This window comes from Geospiza fortis, unplaced genomic scaffold (genome assembly GCF_000277835.1).
Source record: "Geospiza fortis unplaced genomic scaffold, GeoFor_1.0 scaffold59, whole genome shotgun sequence".
In the NCBI taxonomy this organism is placed as follows: Eukaryota; Metazoa; Chordata; class Aves; order Passeriformes; family Thraupidae; genus Geospiza; species Geospiza fortis.
The window spans coordinates 5,821-8,152 of NW_005054381.1; the positions used below are offsets into that span (position 1 = coordinate 5,821).

General features: G+C 50.0%; 1 protein-coding gene across 1 annotated transcript in view; it reads left to right on the top strand.

Annotated features, from left to right (window-relative positions):
• The window catches only part of SPACA6 (sperm acrosome associated 6), a 5,167-nt gene extending 4,854 nt beyond the window's left edge, over nucleotides 1-313 (top strand). Inside the window, exon 9 of the mRNA XM_031060363.1 lies at nucleotides 220-313. Within this exon, the coding sequence (XP_030916223.1) occupies nucleotides 220-313 (94 nt within the window). The remainder of the gene's footprint in view (nucleotides 1-219) is intronic.
• Nucleotides 314-2,332: the final 2,019 nt, after the last annotated feature.

Consider the following 2,332-nt stretch of genomic DNA (forward strand, 5'->3'; position numbering starts at 1 on the left):
CCCTTGCTGTCCCTTTGGGGGTACCAGTTACAATCACCCCAGTTGCCCCCAGGATACCATAGCTTCACCCTTAGGCCCATCAGTTGCTCCAAGGACCCCCCAGTTGCCCCTTGAGCCCTCCAAATGCCCCATGTGTCCCTGTTCTCCCCACGCACACCCTAATGGGAATAGGGTGTCCTCCCTGCTCCCCCTTTCTCCATTCCTCCTTCTGTCTCCCAGGGCCAGCTGGCAGTGCCTCAGTGTCCATCAGATGCGCCGCAGACGTGGACATCAGGGTACCCAAGAGGATTCCAGACCCCTGGATTCAGTCTAGGGCACTGTAGCACATGGATCCACCCCAGAGAACCAAAATTCCTGCAATTGCTTTTCTTGTGCTAGTCTTAAAATAGAAATACAGAGTTCTGAAAACCTGGATTATGCTTGTGATAGAAATATTGGGTTCTTGAGCTTGCAGACATTAAAACTGGGTACTGGACAGCATTTCCTTTCCCTGGGTGGGCATTCCAGCTGCAGCTGCAGGGCTCTCAGTGGTGGTGATGCTGCAGGGTGTGGAAGAAGGGTAGTAACTTGACAGACTTGCTTTAGAGCTGCCTTATATTGATCAAGAATCAACGGGAGTGGTTGAGAAACATAAGGGATGGGTCCCTTGGCTGCCCCTGACTCCAGCAAGAGCCAACACTAGAACAATGTCTGGAGCAAAGCTGGCCAAAAATTATGGTATCAAAGTGGGGTCTCAGGGCAAAAAGAGGAGGGGAAAGCATCTCTTTTTGCTTGAGATCAGCAGATGGACAGTGTCTCTCCTTCTCCCCTGAAGGGATGCCTCTGCTTGAGCTTCACACCTCCAAGTGTATTGGAGCAGACCTGGGAATAGTTATTATATATAACTGGGTCAATATATATTTATAGCTAATAGATCCCTGTTACTACCCCTTCTGTCATAATACATATTAATACTCCATAGTGCATTTATCACCAGCATCCTGAATCTGCTTTCCTATTCCTTCCCTAAACCATGCTATTAGTGAACCTGGATTCTGTAAATTCTTATTTGACTGGGCCAGACAATGTTGGTCAATTGCACTATGGGGGATCTGTGATCTCACAAGTTCCCACTGAACACAGTCAGATTTATTGTGCCAGATATTCTATCAGATTTATACTTTTGTGCACTGCCTGTCCCTGCCATTCTTTCTGAGTGCCTTAAAACTGAACTATACCTTTGCATGTTTCCAAATTCCCTCTGTTCCCTCTGAGTGCTTCTCTGGATCCCCTCTTTCTCATTCACTTCACTTACAATCACCAATCACTCTCACATGCACTCCATTCCTATCCAGCTGCTTTCATATCCTCTTCATTCCCCTTGCTGTGCCCTCTTAGAACCCCTCTGTTGTTCTCCTTGCACTAACAGATCGTTGCCATTTTTCCCCTTGTACACGCCTGTGCCCTCCATTTCCCTCTGTGTGCGCCCAGATCTCATCTATCCCCCTCCTTGAGTACTCAGATCTCCTTTGGTCCTTTCAGCATCTCTTTAGTGCTGACTTTTCTCCCCTGGGCAAGCTCACATCCCTCTTTTTCACACCTCACATTTCCTCTGCTGACCTCCATTGATGCTCAGATCCCACTGTCCCTTCTGTAGGTGCTCAGTTCCTATGGGTTCCACCATGATATCCCTCACCACCCCTCTGTGCACACTCAATCCTTTGTTTTTCCTCCAAGCATGCTTAGCTCCCCTCTGTACATGCTCAGATCCCCATTGCTGCCCTCCATCCACCTGTTTTCACTCCATTCCTGGGCAGATGCTTTCCTCTCACCCTGCATGGCCACAACTGTCTCACCTGCCTTACAGAAACCTTTCATCAGGCCCTTCAGCTGCTTCCTTGCAGGTCAGGACTGTGTCCCACTGGGGATTCAAGACTTCTCCTGCTTCCCCCAGATACAGACCCCTCTGCCTGTGTCATGCACCCCAGAACACACCAGCTGCTCCAAACACTGCCCCACAGCAGTTCCCCTCCCTGGGGACCTTGGGGCTGCTCTGCTGCCCCACCCCAAGCCAGGCTGGGCTGGACTGGAGCAGATTAAACAAGAGCCCCTTGACCTGGCAGCACCAGCTGCAGTGGTGGAGGCAGGGACAGACCTGTGTTTGCTCTCCACCTGGCTGAGGACTGTGGCATTCAAGTGTTTGCTCAGCAATACTCTTCAAAGTTTGCAAACATGCTGTTCCTTGGGGAAATTCCATCCACTCAGCACTCACAGAAGAGACCATTCCAAGGATTCTTGCTGGCACAGGAATTCTTTTCTTTGCAATCCAGAACCACAGGCGCCTCCACCTCAG